Below are 17,594 nucleotides of genomic sequence, written 5' to 3' on the forward strand. Positions count from 1 at the left end.
TCATCAAATGAAGAGTACTGATCAATTCTTGGCCTTAATATGTACATACCTATATATGTAAGTATGTATTTATATGTATATAAATTTATTTATGTGCATTTCTAGCTCATGTAGTTCATCATAGCATGCAAGAAAAAAGCCAAAAGAGGGTTAATGTGAACAAATATGTGGATTGTTTACGTCTTAAGAGGGGAGCCTGGTTTATAAGGTCAAAAAAATATTTTTTTTTTTCGTTTTAAGCGATTCCTAATATATTTCAGAATATTCACACAAAGTTACAGAGCCTAATTCTCAATATTTCCGTAGATACAAAGCCAAAGGTAGGCGAGCGTTAGGTAGTTACGCTGAGACCGGACAGCTATAGTACAAACTTTATCTTCTTTTCTCGACTTTTCATTTTTATGATTTCTTTGAATTGGCGACCATGAATGAAAAAAAACTAATGCACCTTTTGAAATGAATCATAGCTTGTTCCCTTCAGTATTATGAGCTGTATCTTGTACGCCAGTTGGAAACTCCAGCGTTGCAGCGCTCTACTAATTTCTATGTTAAACATTTTTTTCAACTTATTTTAACCAGTACAAAAATTTGTTATACTTTTTAAATGTTCATTAAAAGATAGAAAAACTTTGCAGTGGTAAATTAATTTTTTCCTTAAAAAAAAATCGCAAAGAGATGCAATTTTTAGACCTCATAAACCAGGCTCCCCCCTTAATTGTCAAATAAACATAAATCAGATATTGATTTCACTTTGTTTACTGCCATTCGAGCCTAGATTTATTTTTTTTTTTCGATATGTTTCTCGTAGTTAGGCTATTCGGTATTTACTCTTTCGAACTTTCAGTTCTTGATCAAATCCTGCAATCTTGTACTTCTATATAAGATAAGATTCAACTGGCATTGGAAACTAAATATTTCGGGTATGCTTTCTAATATTTTCTGGATAAATGTAGTTTCTGTTTCGAATTTCAAAGTGGAACTACCTTAAAAAGTGTTTACCCTGATTTTATGAATCTCCTTTCACGATTTACAACAAAAAATAGAAAACAAAAGTTTTCAAACTAGGTGAAAAATACATACAAACTCCACTAAATGGTGTGGCAAGTGCATTTATATAGAAGTATTGAAGATTACTGTAATGAATATTTTTCATATATCCTTTTTTAATATAAAATAAGATATTATTTAGAGCTGCCGCATGGGAAATAAAATCTATACAAATTAATACATACTTACTATATGCCAAAGAGATATATTATAAAATAAAGCCTTGTAACTAAAAGTAAACTGTTATGGAAGTTGTAAAAAAGTTGTATGAGTAATAAAAAATTAATGAATTCATGTGGTTTCACAAAATTGCAAACATCTGTGAACTTTTGCGAAAACAACTTATTTCACTTTAGCAGCTTTTTCATTCATATGTATATATGTATGTGTAATATATTGTGAATGTGTGCCTATATTTTATGAAAACTTGTATTAACGTAGATTCTTTAACTGCAACTGCGAAAGATCAGTAGCTTAAATTTTGCATTAGAACCCAGTAATTTAGTACCTGACAGAAAGAAGGTGCTAAGTCGATATATGCTGTTTTGTCAAAAACCCACAGATTTAAATAGCGTGAATTCTATTTCAAGGTCTATGAGTGCTTACAAACTAAGTTACATTATTTTAATCTTATTACAATACAAACTCATTATTATGCACTATATGTATACACATACATATACGCATATGCACACATACGTACAATTTATGCAAAACTGTTTTCAATTTTCCACTTAAAACAACGAACAATGCATAATGAACAATTTTGGGCTTAAAATACTAAAAGCACAAATATCAGTAATCTTGAGTTATTAAAGAAAGGAGAAGAAACAAAAAAAATGTTTAAGTGACAGTTTAAATAAATTATTCAAATCATAGGATATTATTTTTATTTATTAAAACTAATTATCTGCCCCTCCACCAACGTCTCGTACAGCAGCTCCACTGCCACTGGCTTGTGGTGTGCCAATCGTTACGCCCGTTGCACTGTAATTGCTGCGTTCCGAAAAGCTTGGACTTGGCGCGCGACTAACTGCCGGACTGCGCGAAAGTGGTGTGGCGCCAGGACTGTGGCCGAGTGGCACTACGAGTGGTCCGATGGGTTTGCGAGTGCGCGGCGCGCCACGTGTGCCCTGGTATGCTGGGCCGACGGTCTTGAGGCGGGGACGTCCAGGACCGCGTTTCATCGGTGTGGGCACGGTGGTAGTGAAACTGGACTCGGCAACGCCCAAATTGGTGAGAGAGTCTGTTAGAAGCAAAAGTAGAGAGATACGTATGTATAAGTTGTTATTGTTTTTATTTGGAAAGGGAAGAGTAATAATATTTTTAAAATGGATAATTAGATATAATAAAAAAGTGATATGATATAATTTATTAGATAGTCTATTGCGGTAATGAACAGTTTCTACCCAGGACAAATGCTTTACAGCTCGAAATAAATAAATGTCATTTTCGGCCCTCCAATTGTTAAAATTTTATTCGCCTGGTCTATCCTTGTAATTCTGATAAGACTTCTATGTATATAGATACTACTTACATAACCTATTCGTGGCACAGAAAGTTCGACTCTAACTGATTTTAAACGTGTTTCCACAGAAATAGTTGTGATGCCTAACTTAGTCCATTTAAATTTAGAAAATGAAAGAAATAACGTCTGTGGTTCTTGGTCCCGCTATTTCAATTTATTATATTATTTCCATTCAATTCACTTCAAGTGGTTCTCTCCTACATGCGGGCAGCGACTACATCAATATCCTTTTTGCAAATACTGAATAATTTGTGGTAATTTCCGCCATTGACCCAATAGCACGTACCATAATGCTACAAGCCGACAATGCGCTTACATCAATGCTAATTGCACTAAGCGGCTTACGAATAAATGATGGCGACGCTCCCCCTCATTGCCTAAAGGACTGCAAGCTGTGCCACTTCCATGCATACATATGTAGGTATGTGCGTGACTATTCACTCAGCGCATACCAAGTAAATGGATCTGTCTGCCTTTTCAAGGACAGTAATAACAGCCAACAACGCGGCATTGATTTCAAGGTTTTTCTGCCCAAAAATTGCGTGAATTGTCGACGAGCGCACTGAATGTCAAAAAATCCATGTTGCAACATGGCATAATTTAAAAAACAATATCGCAAGACATGTTAAATAGTAGGCTGCGTCTGCACGCGGCGGGTGTTGAACAAAAGAGCCGCTAATGATGCCGCTGCTAACAACTGGCGGTGTTGACAAATCACGCACGGAAAAAGCGGAAGTGCGGCAGCGTGTATGTCTGCATACGAAATTAGCTTCTTGCTTTTATTTTCTCCGATGTGGAACGGCATGTGCCACACGTCAATCGAAGTTGCAACTAACTCTATGCAACTCGGTAAATGTAAATGGCAGCGGCTTCGGGAGCTATTGTGACGGCTCAAGGCTGCTTTACATATCAAAGTGATTAATATTATAGCATCAACCGGACGTGTTTTGAAGAAAGGGCAAACTATTAGACTTACTGATTTTCCGGAATGAAATCTCAAAAAAAATATTTTTAATCGAAATTAGGTATATTTTACTTTATTTAATTTTATTTAGTTGTGTATGTATAAACGTTTTGTTATGTTATCCTATGTTGTGCTATGCCATAATTTGCCATGTGATGTTATGTTAAATGAGCAGAAAATAAGAGTATTATAAATTATTTAATTTTACTTAATTATGTTACATATGTTGATTATTTTATCCTATGTGATGTTCCGTTGCATTTTATTATTTTATTATTTTTCTTTTTTACCTTATTTATTTATATAAGGATTTATTAACTATAGGGTTATTCAGTAAGAGCGCTTCAACTTTTGAACTTTTTTGAATAAAATACAAACGGTTTGACTTTTTTAACTAATTTTTTTTTATTATCGAGTTTGAACATATACATTTAAGTATGAAATTCGATTTCTTTTGCATGACCACCGCGTGCACGTTTTACGAAGTCCAATCGTTGAACCCAATTTTCGACCACTCTTTTGCATAAATCGGCCGAAATTCCAGCAATTTCGCGTTCAATATTGGCTCTGAGCTCACAAATCGTCGCCGGCTTGTTACTGTAGACCAATGACTTCACATAACCCCAAAACGGGACGGCTTGTTAAATGGACCGTAAAATGGCCGTAATGCTCTTAAAGTAGCAGCAACAGAACGATTATTTTCAAAAAAATTTGCACGATTTGCAATCGTTGCTCAAGTGTGTAGCGTTCCATGATGAAATGTATACTAATGAAGTTTACAAATGACAAGCGAAAAATAAAAAATATTGTGTCGTTCGCCCTCCCTATCGGAAAAAAGTTGAAGCGCACCTATTGAATAACCCTATACTTAACTTGCTAATTTTGTGCACGCCATGTTATGCCAATGCATGTTATGCTATGATTTTCCATGTGAAGCTAACATATAATATTTCCAAAGTTTTATTATCTTATATTATTTTTATATGTTTTTCTTTCTCATGTTTTTTTTGTTTTGTTTTATTTTATATTTATTTGATCTGTATTGTTTTTATTATTTATTTGTTTATTTTTTTATATTTTTCATTTGTTATTAAAAAAAAAAGATTTATTTATGCCATTAATTTTTTCATTTTATTTTTTTCTTATTTAATTTTTTTTAATTAATTATTTTTTATGTAAATATTTTTTATTGTATATACATATATACCTACTATATAAAGGGTGGTTAAATTTAAAAGGCCGATGTTGAATGTGAACCACACCTAAACGTTGGACTTCATTCTTTGGGGTTATTTGAAAGAAAATGTGTACGTCGATAAGCCAGCAACAATTCAAGAGCTAAAGGATGAGATAATTCGTCACATTAACGGCATAGAACCTCAATTATGCTTCAGCGTCATCGAAAATTTAGACCATCGTATGGAGGTGTGCCGATATTTTGTTCCATACGTAAATGAGCCATACCAATATTGTCATAATAAGGAGAAATGACAATAATTTCCTAAAAAAAAATGTATTTTATTCAATATCAACACCGGCTCTTGAAACTTAACCACCCTATATTACCATATATATATTTTTATATTTGATTTTATTATTTTTCAATTTAATTTTTTTTTATTTTATATTATTTTGTTTTGTATTATTTTATTACATAATTTTTATTGTGTATAAAACATTTTATTTGTTTTTTAAATCGTTTTATTTTGTTCAACTGATTTTAAGTAAATTAATTTTATAAAGCTTTTTGTTTAATTTTTGAATTATATTTTATTTCATTTTGCTTCGTTTTAAATATATTTTTTCTTATTTATTATATTTTTTTTTTGTTTTTTTAATTTTGTAATTTGTTTATCTTATTTTATTACAGTTCATTGTTTTTCTTACAGTTTCTTATTTCGTTTTTGTTTTTTGTTCCGTTTGATTTGCTTTTATTATTGTTTAATTTAATTTTATTTTATTTTATGTTTTTTAAATGTTTTTTTTTTTTTGAATTTTATTAATTTGTTATTTACAATATGTAGTTCAAGTAAATTTTTTTACTTTAAAATAAATTGCATCACTTTGTTATGGCACTATGGCGGCCGCCGTAGTAGAAAGGGTTGGTGCGGACTAGGTTCGAGTCTCCGCTTTTCTAATAGCAGTCGCTCCTCGGCAGGCAACGGCAAGCCTCCGAGTGTATATATAACTGTAAATCCAACATCAAGGCGCACGCCAAGAAGAGGAACTCGGCCAAACACCTAAAAGAAGTGTACGCGCTAATTATTTATTTATTTTTTATTTAAATTTTTTTTTACGGTTTTGTGTTTATTTAATTTAAAAATTGTTTTTGTTTTTTTAATTTTATTTTATTTTATTTTGGTTCAATTTATATTTCTTATATTTAATTTTTTTTTTATTTGTCTGATGTATTTTTTTTTTTTGTACAGTTTATTGTTTTTCTTCTTTATTGTTTTTTTATCTTCTTTTTTATTTTACTTTATTTTATTCTTTTTAATCGATCTTTTTTATAATTCAATTATTTTTGTTTTATTTTTATTTCATTTCATTTTATTATATATTTTTTTTTAATGAATTCTATCACTCTGACAGCGCCTGCAACAATGTTTTGAACGAGTTCTCTCTGAAAAAATTGCATTATCTAAAATCTGAAAGCAAATATTTGCTTTGATTTGCTTAGATAAGGAGAAGGGAAGCATCGTAGATTGCGATATCCATTACAATTATTTTCCATAAGTATGAGTTCACAAAAAAACTGTGAAAATTGTCACGTATTATTCCACCCTTCATACTTAATATTTAACCACCTTTCAATTCAAACAATACTTACTTCAGCTGGTTAAGAATTTTATTTATTTGGTAGGAGAGCTCGAAATGCCTCCTGCTTTGCCGTGGAGCGGTTGTGTGTGACTCATTAACTAAAGTGCCACTTATGCGCACACTTAAGTGCAGCTAAAGTGCGGCAACGCGGGCATGCAAAGGAGCAGCGGAAATGCTGGAAGCAAGCCACATATTTCGAAGTAAGGGGAAGTAAGGATTAAAAAAAATTACGGAAGTTGTATAATTAAGGAAAATTTATTTAAAAAAAATTTAACACAAAAACGCAGACAGATTTGGATATCTTAATAAGAGGCAGTTTAGTAAATTTCAAGCGTATCAAAAGACATAAGCGGCGTTAAAACGTGATTCTGAGGTAAATTGGATTGAAGTGGAAATACTTTATACTTTTCCTACATTTTTTAAGGGGATGGGCCAAAATAAAATCGAAGAGATTTGAGATGTGGAAAAAAAAATTCGGGTGAAAATATTTTACAGTAAGTGAAAAATCTAAAAATCACGATTGATTTAATGCTATATTGTAATGGATTTTTAGCTACAAAATTGTGTCTGTCTTTAGGAGAGCGCAATAGAACTTCTCGTCTATTTAGGCCAAGAACGTATTGACGTTTTGATACCTTCAAATGATGCGAAGCGTATTCCGTTTAAAGTGTGGGATATTAACTGATGAATATGCAAAACAAGAGTACGAAGCGTAGCTGGATTTCAACCATTCTGAAATTTAATTATCATTTGCTTTTCTTGCCAAATATTCATCCTCATTATCCAATATTTCTGTTCGTCTTCTCAAATGCAAAAAAATCAACAACAAAAATGTTTAGAAGAATGTCTCGCATTTCTAATTGGAGTCTGAGTCTCATCGCGAGTCTGATGCTACGGCTCAAATTTTATTTTGCTAAAAAGCTCGAAATTCCATTCAAAATTTGCACTGCTTTAAATGAAAATTGAAGAAAGCGCTTTCCCATCGTAAAGCAAAAAATATTGATGTTTTCCATTTCAATTCAACCGGACTATTCGGGTCATGTTCTTCGATTTCGATGGAACTCAAATACGTTGCTCTCTGGTCTAAATAATGAGTCACGTATTTTTTTGTTCGCCGAAAAATTTTGTTTTCAAGATTTATCGGCAATTTTGTTTTTCGGCTCAAAATCGATTTTTTTTTTAATTATATTTTTTTAAATGCTCATAACTTAGTTAAAAATGAACCGATTTGAATGATGCTGGGTTCAAAAGGATCGTCATTACTTACACGACGGCTTAATGTAGAAACAATTGCAAAAAAGTAGTTCAACATTTTTTATTTTGCAAAAAACAAAAAGTGCAAAACAGGTTTTTTACTCAAAAATTCATTACTCAAAAACAACTCATTTTAGCTACTGGGCATTAAGCTCAATTGAAGTTTGAGGTGTCCTCTTGGTTTGAAAAAAGTTACAAAAAAAAATACACTTTTTGAAATATTGAATTTCGAAAAAATTTCGATTTTTCGACTTCTTTAAAGTGCAGTTTATTCACAGATGAGGTGCTGTACCGACTCAATTTGTTCTTCATCGCCACAACTCTCGCAGAAGTCGTTGTGAGGTACATCCATTCAACAGGCTAGGGTGCCAATAGTGCAGTGCCCGTTATAACACCTATTGCATTCTCTACATCATCCATAAAGATTGTTTTAAACACGAGCCCACAGTACTATTACCTTTATGTATATATCATAGGTTTTCATCTTGCTAGTGTATTTTTAATTATGCACTCATCACCAAATACTTAACTGAAAATCCGTTTATTATGAAAACTACAAAAACTTTGAATATGTAAGCAGATCTCCCGCAATAAGTTTTTGTTTTTCTTGCCTTTAAACAACGATAACCTACCTTCTCCACCTGGCGTTGCGGGCGTTGTTACATTTCCATTACCCGGCGAGGAGAGCGAACGACCCAATGTGCCATTACCACCGCCACGCCTAGTACTGCCACGTGGACGACCACGCTTCGTGCCGCGCGGATGATGGCGTCGTCGAATTCGTCCAATATTGCCATAGTCACCAAATAGGGCTGAAAGAGATACAAAAACAGATTGGGAAATTAATATACATATATGACCGACAATAAATGAAAAGAAAAAAAATTCAGCGAAGGCAAGCATCCATAAGCTATAAAAGATTTCCTTCAAAACATATGGAAATACATACAAACGATTTTCGAATTTTAATAACACAAAAGCATATGTGACTTTGCATGCAATTAAAAGTTGACAGCCGGCCGAGGCGGGGGGAAGAGCGTAAAAGGGACAATTAAAGAACAGACCAATTACAGAGGGTAACAAAAAAAAGAGTCAATTTATCCGACTAAATTGTTATACGAGAGTTCTCTATTTTTTAATTACAACAATTGCTTCAACGCGAGGCGGATTGTAATAAATTGATCGGAAAAACACAAAACCACATGGTGTCCTTAAGTTCGAGTACATTTCGACGCCTTTTGGTTCGTATGCGTGCACGCGTATATCGAGCAATAAAAAATTGCTGTTGTGGTAATTAAAAATGGAAGAGCGGTTGTTAATGGAGGCGAAAAATGTGGAAAAATGCAATGGACACACGTCCAAATTGGGCGCGTCGTAGATATTTCAAATGACATGAGTTGAAAAGAAAAAAAGTTGTCCGTTGTTAGAAGCGATTAATCTAAATTACTAGCGACGAGGACACAAAGGCGCGTATAAAAAACACATAAAATAAAGGACGAAGGAAGTAAATCAACTTTTGTTTGATGAATAGACCTATCTGGAACGTAATTAATGCTGGTCTAAAGAAATTAATGGAAAATGTAAAAATTTAGAAATTCAAAAATCAAAAGCAACTGATGGTCACAGATGATTTGCCGATTACTACTGAAGGAAATACAGTTTTTAGCAACACTTTTTCGTTTGAGGAGAAATTTACCAAACAAAAATGTGTCTTTCATGTGGGTCGCATAATATTTCTGAACATTTATTTATGAACACTTAAAATAGTAAATACATAAGCTATTCATTAGAAAATCATAGCGACTAATTTGATTCCAATTTCTTGAAATTTACATATTTCTTTGATACCTCAATACCTCGGGTCTACAGGGTCGCTGAACTCATATCTGCAATTGGAATTGCAAACTATATACGAATTTTTAAACGTAATTCCAATATCCGTTTTGAGTTCAACGACTCTTCAGGAATCGATATATCAAATAAATCTGTCCGTTAAGAAAAAATACTCTTGAAAGGACTAACGTTTTTCATTCTCCATGTTGGGTGCGCCATATTGAATAGAGCTGTTGCTCATAAATCTCATAAAGGCACACTGCTCTCAAATTTAGCCATCAATAAACACCAAAGCCAGTCAAATCTGTCGAACGTCCAGAGACTGACGTTCTTTACACAAAGCCAAGTTTCCAAATTTCTGTCACAGAAGTCTTTTTATTGCATGTAAAAGTATTATAAGTCGACTTCTGATAGAGATATTGTCATTAATCTTCTATAGTAGAATTTCATGAGGATGAATTTTGTGGACCCTTTTCGAAGGTCAATTCTACCTGATTTTAAAAAGACGAAAAATGTCTTTTAAGTAGGACATTTGGAGATAGAAATGTTCGACAAATATTTTTAGGACAACTTTAATATGAGTTACGGAAGACACAATATAAGAGTTTACTCGTAACTGACTGAATGATGCTTTGGTGCGAGACTACAATTCGGAAGTGCACAGGTTCGAAACCCCAGGCACGAAACTTCAATTGATAAAGAAAGTTGTTTCTAATGGCGGTTGCTACTCTGAAAACAATGACAAAATCTCTGTGTCTACCTGCAATGAAAAAAGCTGTGGAAAAATCAAGAGGCATCCCATACATAGGAGGAAGAGCTCGGCCAAACACCTAAAACGGGTATAAGCGCCACTTACTTATATGTATATATATTAGGCCGGGTCGATTTGTGGGGAGGCAAAAAAATCGCCCATTGCTCTGTGAAAATCATATTCTAGGAATCAAAATAAGGAAGTTTGCCGAAGGAACCATACTTCTAAAACGAATTCTGATGTCCCCCAATTTGGGTCGAACTTTTCAGTTTCTTTTCTATAACTCACTTAAATTAATTTTTTCATTTACATATGTTCTGACTAAATGAATTTCTTAAGAGAAAAAATAGATATTATTATAAATAAATATTATAATAAATATTATTATAAATAAATAAAAATAAAGAAAAAACATAGCCATGTAAAGGCCAAAAATGGTGATATTTTTAAATTGGGGGACATCAGAATTCGTTTTAGAGGTATGGTTCCTTAGGCAAAGTTTCTTATTGTGATCCCTAAAATACGATTTTCACAGAGCAATGAGCGATTTTTAAATCGACCCGCCCTAATATATATATGTATATAGGGCGCATACGGTGGTTGAGGGCATGCACATATATGGAAACCATTTCCGGAAAACATTTACTTTTCAGATAAAATTTAACTCAAGAAATGAAGAGTCATGCAATTATCATCGCTATCTCTAATTTTCTTAAGTGAATTGGAAGCTTCAGGCGGCGATATTCAATCTGTTACAAAACGCAAAAACCACGGGAAACGTTGCAATCTGCCCAATTCTGCTCAATAAGTGCGAGCGATCATTGAGGAGGACCCTTCAAAATCAATGAGGTCCCTTGCGAGGGAGTTTAAAGTTTTTGAGTGTCTTATCCGTCGAGTTTTCCATGGAGATCTCTAGTATAAATCCTACGTTATGCGCAGACGACAGTTTATATCGGAGCAAACACGAGAACAGCAAGTTATTCGATAAAAACGTTTTCTAAACAAAACTAATACCCTGAAAAAATTGTTTACCAAAACCAAAAGATCAACCGTAGAAATTACCAAAATGACAGATGGCTATGTTCCAATCCTATGCACACAAAATTTCCAGCCACTGTTAGGGTTTTAGGTGTTGTGAGGTTCTAGAGACAGTAGTGAAACCCTAGATTGATATACATATATCTTTCAGCAAGATTATGCTATTTCACAAAAAGTGATGGCGACACAAGATTGGATGGCTGAAAAGTTCCATGACCACATAATACCGGACTTATAGCCGCCTAACTCCCGACCTTAATCCCCTGCATTACTACGTATGGGGCGTAATTGCGCTTGAAACCAGTAAGCATCCTCATAATACCTTTTTTTCTCTCAAGGCTGCAATTAATACCGTTATGGTCAATCGTGTCTGCACCCGAGTCGAGCAGGTCATTGCTGTTAATGGAAATTTTGATGAATGAATGCATTGGTATATAATAAGTTAATGCTGTGTAAATAATTCATGAAGTTTCATTAATGAAAAACTTTCGCTTGTCATACACCAGTATATAAAGTTAATTTTCGTCCAAACTTTGATAGTTCTTCAAATGGATTTTAACCTCTTTTAATTTCTCTGTAAATTTTCTCACTCATTTTCATAAGAAATTCGTTAGTCATCAACGCTGCACACTTTCTCTACTTCAAAATCACAAATACTTGTTCAAGTACACACTTATCGATCTGTATTTAAATGCTTTCATCAATTTTAAATATTCAACTGGCCGTAAAAAATCTAACTGCCAACTTCCCAGCAGACAGCTACTGTTAGTGAATTTACTGTTTTTGTGCCTCGAAAGTTCATGTTCAATGTTCAAGTGAGCGCCAACCCACTGAGACTGGCTGACTACTACTGCATTTCGAATGGTTTTCAATTTTCGCCTTTTTTTGTATATGAATGTAATGATACTCATATATGACTAGCATGTGTGTAATTGCAAGTTAACTGTAAAAATTACGTAAATAAATCGGCGTTTGCAACGGCATGCGACTGTGGCGTGCTCAATCCATGCAGACCCTCCCAGCTGCAAAGTACCAGCAACTTACCCACCAGCACCAGTTGTCAAGCCTCTACAAACTCTTTCATTATCATACCCGGCCATTCTAAGCCAAGTCAAAACGCAAGTGAACAAAGTCAGCTCAGTAAAGAGTGCACACACAACTCAGAATAATAAAGCTTAGCTCAAACTCGGCTTGACTCAGGCAGTCAGTCAGTCAAGCAGGCAAGCAGGCATTTATTCGTTTCAACCTGCCTATAAGTCAAGAGCAAGTGCAAGTGCAAGCTCATCATCGACATGAACATCTTCTACTTGAACAACAACAACCACAATAGCATTAAAGCGCTGCTCCCAGGAGCTCACTAAGCATACTCTAAACTCATTGACCAAGTCATAGTTCCGCATAAAGCAACAGCAACAACTAGGTATATAGAAGCATAGTCATATCAAGTTGTCAATGGCTTTTTCTTTTTACTCTATCTGCGTGTGTGCTTCCCTACACCAGTAACTACACACATACCTATTTGTTCTTCTTCACAGCACTGAACCATCCACCCATTCATTCGTTCGTTCGCCCATCTCCAGTCGGTGGGACTTGTTGGCGTGTGCGCCACAAGATTTTCCGTTGTCTCTTGCATGGCCGAGTGACTCTTCACCGCGTCATGTCAGTATTTAGTATTTACTATAATATAGATGGTGTGGCACTTTGTGCGACAGCGTCGGAAAGTCATTTAGTGAGTTAGTGCTTTATGACTTTAAATCATCGCATGTGACATGATAAATGCCGGTGTTGACGATTTTTCTTCATTCGCCCGCCTGCTCAGCCATTCATTCATTCTTAATTAACGACAGCTCTTGCTGCTGAGAGATATTAATTTAGGCTCATTAAAAGTTAAAGTTAGTTGGTACAATTAATTTTTAATTAGTTAATATTATGTTATAAAATGCGATACGATTTAAAGCGGCAGCTCTGTGTGAATGCGATGTAATATTAAAAGAAAGAAAGAGAGAGAGCTATCATTAGGGTGCACGCAACTCTCAGTACTCTCTCACTAACATGAAATTTTGATTTTTCTGGCCAATTTCCAAAGACTTGCAAAGACAGAAGCCCTACCTTTTCAATAAGCTTTGCTGGAATATATTATTACGAAATTCATCAAGGACTTTAGAGATTTTTATATCAGGAGAGCTACTTACACACGCTACGAAGGGAGGTCATACAGTTGGCAATCAAAACGGTACTTTAACTTTTAAGATGTCACCGGAAAGCAAGTCAATGAGAAGAAATATCAACTATAGAGTAAGTTGAGTTTAGTTCTGTGATTCAATTCCCTCCTAAGAAAGAAAAAACACCACAGATCATTATGGAAGAAAAGTCTTCTGTCTTTGGGATCACTTTCCCTGAAAAAACAATGAATCTGTGTAGCGAGTAGAGATGTGAATTTACAAAACGTAGCCACGCAGAAGTGTGGCTTTGAAACCTTTCTCTAGTCCAGTTTCACCTAATTATATATATTCAAAAGTGAAAAGAAAGAGCTCAAAACAAAAAAAATTACCCATGATGATGTAAAGTGGGCTGAAGTTTGCCTATCTTGAAAGCCCGAACGAAACACTTTTTTGGTATCTGAGAAGATCTATCAAAAGCAAAAAATGCCGAAAGAAAAATAAGAGAGAAGATCTGGAAAGAATATTTATAACAAAGCAGAAAATGCCGAAGGAAAAATAATTAAATATTATATTTAATTTCACACCCCTCGCCATTCATAACATTCCTACTTCTACCACCACTAGGGTAGGACAAACATACTCCACCTAGCGCAAAAAGCTCTCTTCAATCTTGCACTTTATTCTGCCTAAACTTAAAGGGCTATAAAACCACGTGCCTAAATTGTTTTTTAAATTCTGATAAAAAGTTTAAAATGTCGATGGGCATTTTTCGAATTTTCATAGCTCTTGTGCAATGTTTTAAACTATATTTTTATAAACAATAATAATAAATCACATTGAACTATATATTTATAAAAAATTAAAGAAAAAAATAAAAGGAATAACTTTTTCACAGCCTGCATATTATTCAGTTAAATAAAAATAATAAATGTATATCCTTAAAAAACGTGACCTGTTTTATCGCAATCTTTCCACTGATTATTTTTTATTGCAGTTTCCAACCGCCTAAACCGATCTCAGTACTCAATCAGAATTGACGAGAACGGGTATAAAAATATCTTCTAACAGCCTCTGCCAGTCAGTCTTCTGCTCTAATTCAAATGCATTGCTGATTAAACTAAAGGGCATCTGATAGATGAACGAGACATCCTAGTGCAAAACAAAGATTACAATGTACGGAGCTGACTCCACCAAGAAAATGGTTCGTTCGATAAGAAAAGTTTTCCCCACAAACGCCTGGCTTAGAAGTAAAATATTCAACTGTCGCTTTATACATCAAAGACGAATTAGCCAAACAGTTTGTCAGTAGACATTCTAATTGTTTAAAACTAAATTGTCACACCTTATAGAGGCACGAAATATAGCCTTTATTACTCTTTACAGCCAAGGTAATAATTTTAATTTCATTTCAAATGAAAGAGATTAAAAAATCATTTCACATCAAAATTATGACGATAAAATTACATATAAAAGACAGGATAAAAATAGATGGCGCATCCTCGAAAATGAGAAGTACAAAGAACTACACTGAAGCCCTCAGAGCCATTGCAATATAACTAGAGTAGCTTTCAATTCTGTCTCTTTTCTTTCGCCACAGGACGAAATTACTGAGCTTCTTGAAGACGCGTTGAAAATTTCGTATGTCCATTGTGTCCAAGTCTGCTACACATTAAACAAAGTGTCTTATTTAAGACAGAGCGGGACAGTGACGGACATAAAACTCGACGCACTCCATCTACACAGTTGCGAAAATTCGTTTGAGGGAAACTCAATTCGTCCCTAACGAAAGTTATTTATTTTTCAGCGCGAATGCCTCAAACCTATATTTTTTCAAGATTTTAAAGCGATATTTTAAGGAGGAGGACATCGCTAATATTTTCCAAAAGAAAAAAATGGACAGAAGCTACCAAAGAGCTTGAGTTAGTTGACAAACTCTAGCTGCTTTGGACAAGAATCTCAAGTGAAAAGTAAAATTATATTTTGAAGTCCTTTTCCTTCAATTCTAAACACACTCTCCAGTTTGTTTAAAACCACTTTTGCTGGAAAAATCTTCAGTTCTGTGCTTCTTTAACAAAATGAAACTATTTGCTTTCTTATAATTTGCCGCGTATTTTTAGACATAAATTTTTTTTTTTTTTTTTGTATCTAGAAATTGCATTCTATAGAATATACTAACAACAACCACCCCTCTAAGCGTGAATTACTACTCTAATCGGCTTTAAAGCATCAATCATTTCATTGAGTTCCTAATTTGATTGACGCTGAATACTCGCTGCTATGTGCTGTTGCCGTGAGTGTAAGCCAACACTCTAGCCGGGCGCTTGACTTCTTTTCGAAAAGTATCGTTTCATACGCTTATTACTTCAGCGCTGTCGCAATGACGCACATTTTTTACGCTTTTCATACAAAATATTGCAGGGGATTAAAAAATGCAATTGATGCCAACCAACAATTACATTGCAGCATCATCTTAATTTTGCCTCCCCTCTGTAAACGTACGAGGCAAGCGGCTGCAAGATGATCAGCAGCCACGAGTGAGAAGATAGCGCCTTTGTGCAAGCGTCTTTTAAGGCAAGACGAACCCTAAGCCGCGTTTGGATTTATCTATTTCCCTTTCTTTTTGGTTGGTGTTACTTTTTGCGTAATACTTAATTTACTTTAGCAGCTAATCGTTATTGATTCATTATTTTTTTACAAAATTTCATTTTTTCTGCTTCACCGTGAGAGGTCGCCGCTTTTGGCTATTTATTAAAGAGGGGCGATTTACTTAAAAAAAAATTTGTAGCAAGATTTTTCTTTCGCATTTGTATTGGCATTGGCTCATGAAGCCCGTAATGTGCATTAAGGGCATGATGGTATGTAAAATTTTAAGTAAATTAGTACCCAATAAAGTTGCAGAGATTAAAAAAATTTTTGCAAGCACACAAATACAAACTACAATAGATCACAAAGATGTTTTCCCTAATAACAAAACAAAATGGTTGCTATAATTGTAGATGCCCAAAAATTTAAGGCAGGGGTATCTACCAAATCAGGTATCTAAATAAGAACTTCTTCTTCTGGCATATTTAATTAAAATGCAAAGCACAACGCTGTAAATTCGCAGAATATTTTTACCAAATGCCCATTCCACCAGTTAAATAAAAATAGCACTTTCCCTATATCAAGATACTCTGACTCTGCCTGTCCAATATGTGGATTTTTGATTTACGGAAAATATCTCGACCGTATGCGTCTTATGTTCGGTGGATGGGATGAAGGGCTAACAACTAACAGGAAGTAGAGTGGGCTTTTTACTGTGAAACCATCTATATTGGGATAATATACCAGGTTTATTGCAATCAAAACCAATGACAGATAGCTATAACCCAGACCGCTTTAAAGATTGCAGGGAATTTAATAAGAATAATTTTAGAATCATCACAGGAATTCTAACAGCGCCGTGTAGACTTGCAATATACTCCAATGGGACTTGCAGATTTTGTAGCACTGATGCATAAGCGGGACAATATATACTCGTATATTGGGTAGTCGAAAAAGTCTTTTCGTATTTTGTCAATAGGTGTTGTTGGAGTCATCTATCTCCAGTGCTACCAATCACATTGTGTCATATCATATGGTGTTAGAAAGGTGACATTTTAAGTTTCATCTATCATTCATCATTAATTAATTTCATCATTTATCATTCAAAAACATTAAATTCGGAGAAGTTGAAAAAAAGTTATAGCTGTTCAAAAATGAGTGAAAATAATGAAAAATTCGCTATATTTTGAAATTTTTGTATAAAAAAGGGAAGAATGCCACGCAAGCCACCAATGAAATTTGTGAAGTTTACGGAGACGATGCTGTCTCAGTTCGTGTAGCACAACAATGGTTCGCTCGCTTCCGTTCTGGAAATTTAGATGTGAAAGATGCACCTCGCTCCGGTCGACCTATCGTTGAAAAAGTCAATGAAATTATGGAAAAGATTGACCAGGATCGTCACATAAGCTGCCATGACATCGCCAAGGCCCTAACATTCATCATTACACGGTTTTGAACCATTTAAAAAAGGCTGGTTACAAAAAGAAGCTCGATGTTTGGGTACCACATGAATTATCTGTGAAAAATTTAATAGACGGAATTAACATCTGCGATTCTTTGCTGAAACGAAATGAAATCGAACCATTTCTGAAGCGAATGGGAACAGGAGACGAA

General features: G+C 34.4%; 1 protein-coding gene across 1 annotated transcript in view; it reads right to left on the minus strand.

Annotated features, from left to right (window-relative positions):
• Nucleotides 1–711: 711 nt before the first annotated feature.
• Nucleotides 712–17,594, minus strand: part of LOC129236385 (chromatin-remodeling ATPase INO80) — a 132,013-nt gene continuing 115,130 nt past the window's right edge. The window contains exons 15-16 of the mRNA XM_054870743.1: nucleotides 8,246–8,425; nucleotides 712–2,293 (exon numbers count right to left, since the gene is read on the minus strand). Of these exons, the coding sequence (XP_054726718.1) occupies nucleotides 1,950–2,293; nucleotides 8,246–8,425 (524 nt within the window). The 3' untranslated portion in view covers nucleotides 712–1,949. The remainder of the gene's footprint in view (nucleotides 2,294–8,245; nucleotides 8,426–17,594) is intronic.

The sequence above is a fragment of the Anastrepha obliqua genome, chromosome 1, assembly GCF_027943255.1.
Source record: "Anastrepha obliqua isolate idAnaObli1 chromosome 1, idAnaObli1_1.0, whole genome shotgun sequence".
In the NCBI taxonomy this organism is placed as follows: domain Eukaryota; kingdom Metazoa; phylum Arthropoda; class Insecta; order Diptera; family Tephritidae; genus Anastrepha; species Anastrepha obliqua.